The sequence below is a fragment of the Palaemon carinicauda genome, chromosome 18 (assembly GCF_036898095.1).
Source record: "Palaemon carinicauda isolate YSFRI2023 chromosome 18, ASM3689809v2, whole genome shotgun sequence".
Taxonomy (NCBI): domain Eukaryota; kingdom Metazoa; phylum Arthropoda; class Malacostraca; order Decapoda; family Palaemonidae; genus Palaemon; species Palaemon carinicauda.
The window spans coordinates 18,601,364-18,603,590 of NC_090742.1; the positions used below are offsets into that span (position 1 = coordinate 18,601,364).

The 2,227-nt window shown below is 40.8% G+C and overlaps 1 protein-coding gene across 1 annotated transcript in view; it reads right to left on the minus strand.

Moving 5' to 3' along the window:
* LOC137656996 (endocuticle structural glycoprotein SgAbd-1-like) overlaps window positions 1–2,227 on the minus strand; it is a 3,339-nt gene extending 1,112 nt beyond the window's left edge. The window contains exons 1-2 of the mRNA XM_068391344.1: window positions 2,072–2,227; window positions 412–846 (exon numbers count right to left, since the gene is read on the minus strand). Of these exons, the coding sequence (XP_068247445.1) occupies window positions 412–846; window positions 2,072–2,083 (447 nt within the window). The 5' untranslated portion in view covers window positions 2,084–2,227. The remainder of the gene's footprint in view (window positions 1–411; window positions 847–2,071) is intronic.

Sequence of the window (2,227 nt, forward strand, 5' to 3'; positions counted from 1 at the left end):
ATTAATGTAAGAACGATAGCATGATCAGACGTCCCAACTGGAAGACCAACCTTACTTGTTATATACAGTAGACCAGGGGAGACTGTGTACGAAAGTCACCGCAGAGATTCCGGCCAAAATAAGCCCCACCCCCCGATGACGTCATAGCCAATCATGTGACCGCTGCTAACGTGGGAGACAACATGTTTGGCTAAGATGTCATTGGGGGAGAGTCTTATTTCGCCTGGAATATTTGCGGCGGCTATACGTCCAAACAATTTACAAACTTGTGAGTAGCCTCACTTATGACCTTCTCACAACATAATTCAGAAGCGAAACCAAAAGCTTTTAAGCGATGGTGACCTGTATGAAAAAAATATGATTTTCCGTAGATATAATCCTTATAGTAAATAATTGCACATCAGTACTCACCTCTTCTTCCTCTTCGACACTGCCGACACTGCCGCCATCTGGGGTTTCGTATAAGGATGGGGGTGGAGTTGCTGCTTTAGGAGTTACATATAAAACAGGAGGGGAGGGGGGAGTTGCTGGAGTGGGAGTTACGTATAAAACAGGAGGGGAGGGGGGAGTTGCTGGAGTGGGAGTTACGTATAAAGCAGGAGGGGAGGGGGGAGTTGCTGGGGAGGGAATTACGTATAAAGCAGGAGGGGGTGGTGGTGGGGGTTGAATATCATAACCAGCGGAATGGGCATGGGGGTCTGCAGGAGTTTCCAAGTGGACATCAGGAGTAGCTGCTGCGTGGTTATGGGCGGCATCATGGGCGTGGTCATGGGCGTGATGGTGACCCCCCTCCAGAAGGTTAGGGTAGGCCAGGGCTATTGCCGATAGATAGAGTGCTATTATGACCTGTAAGAAATAAAGATGATAATTAATATTTTCACCTCTCGCACAGATATGGTAGAAAACTCATCTTGCAATAAAGGAGCCAGGGTTCGATCCCCTGCCTGGGGCGAGGGATAGAGGTGTAGCCACCTTAAAAATTCTCTTGATATAAGTTATAGATTATGCACCTTACTGTCAGTCGACTGCTGTGGGTGTAAATGCAGATCATGTCAGCCCTAGTTAAAAGCACAAGATCCTCAAAGAGACGTTTCTGTTATTGGTTCTTGGTCACAATAAATAATAATAATAATAATAATAATAATAATAATAATAATAATAATAATATTAAGTAGACCCTCTTTCAAGCAGGTTTCATTGAAGATTATAGCTGCCTCAGTGGCATTGATTTTTTGATTTGGTAGTTGAGTTTTTCAATTGCTTTAATTTTCCTTTTGTCTACGTTACTGCATGACACCAATGGCTGTGTTATGTGGGTCATTGGTATATATGGAAGCAACATACATACATACATATACCAAGGCCCTTCCCCCAATTTTGGGGGGTAGCCGACATCAACAAATGAAACAAAAACAAAAAGGGGACCTCTACTCTCTACGTTCCTCCCAGACTGACAAGGGACTCAACCGAGTTCAGCTGGCACTGCACATAGAAAAGATTTTACTAGAAATTTACTAAAAATAAAATTTTTAAATACTAGGTACGAAAGAGTCGGCTGCAACGCGTTTCGAGAGGATACCGGGTGTTCCACTTCCCGCCTCTTCCAGCCTGAAGATGAGGGGATACAGTACACTCGGCACCCTATCGAAACGCGTTACAGCCGACTCTTTTGTAACCTGTATTTGACAAGTTTACTTCTAGTACAGTTCTAGTAAAATCCTAGAATATTTTATGCATTTTACGATGATGGACATAGCACAGCTACTGTACTGTCAAGGAAAGTTAAATTAGAGCAATTCAAAAGTTCAACTTCAAAATTAATGCCACTAAGGCAGAAATGATAATAATAATAATAATAATAATAATAATAATAATAATAATAATAATAATAATAATAATAATAATAATAATCAAACAAAGAAAGATCAATAATAATAATAATAATAATAATAATAATAATAATAATAATAATCAAACAAAGAAAGATCGAACTAGAATCCTGCAGAAAAGTTATTTCAAACTGTTTTTTGTTCTTATTTAGTTACAATTCGAAATATCAAATATCACTCACCCTCTGTATCATGATTGCTTGCCTGTCCAGATTAGATTAATTTCGCCTACGCCTATCCGCTCTTATACCTCTGGACGGCCTAAAGTCCTTGCCTGTGCTCCGCCCACCTTATCCTACGCGCCTCTCTTGCCCTGAGGATGTTCTTCTTCATTCCAG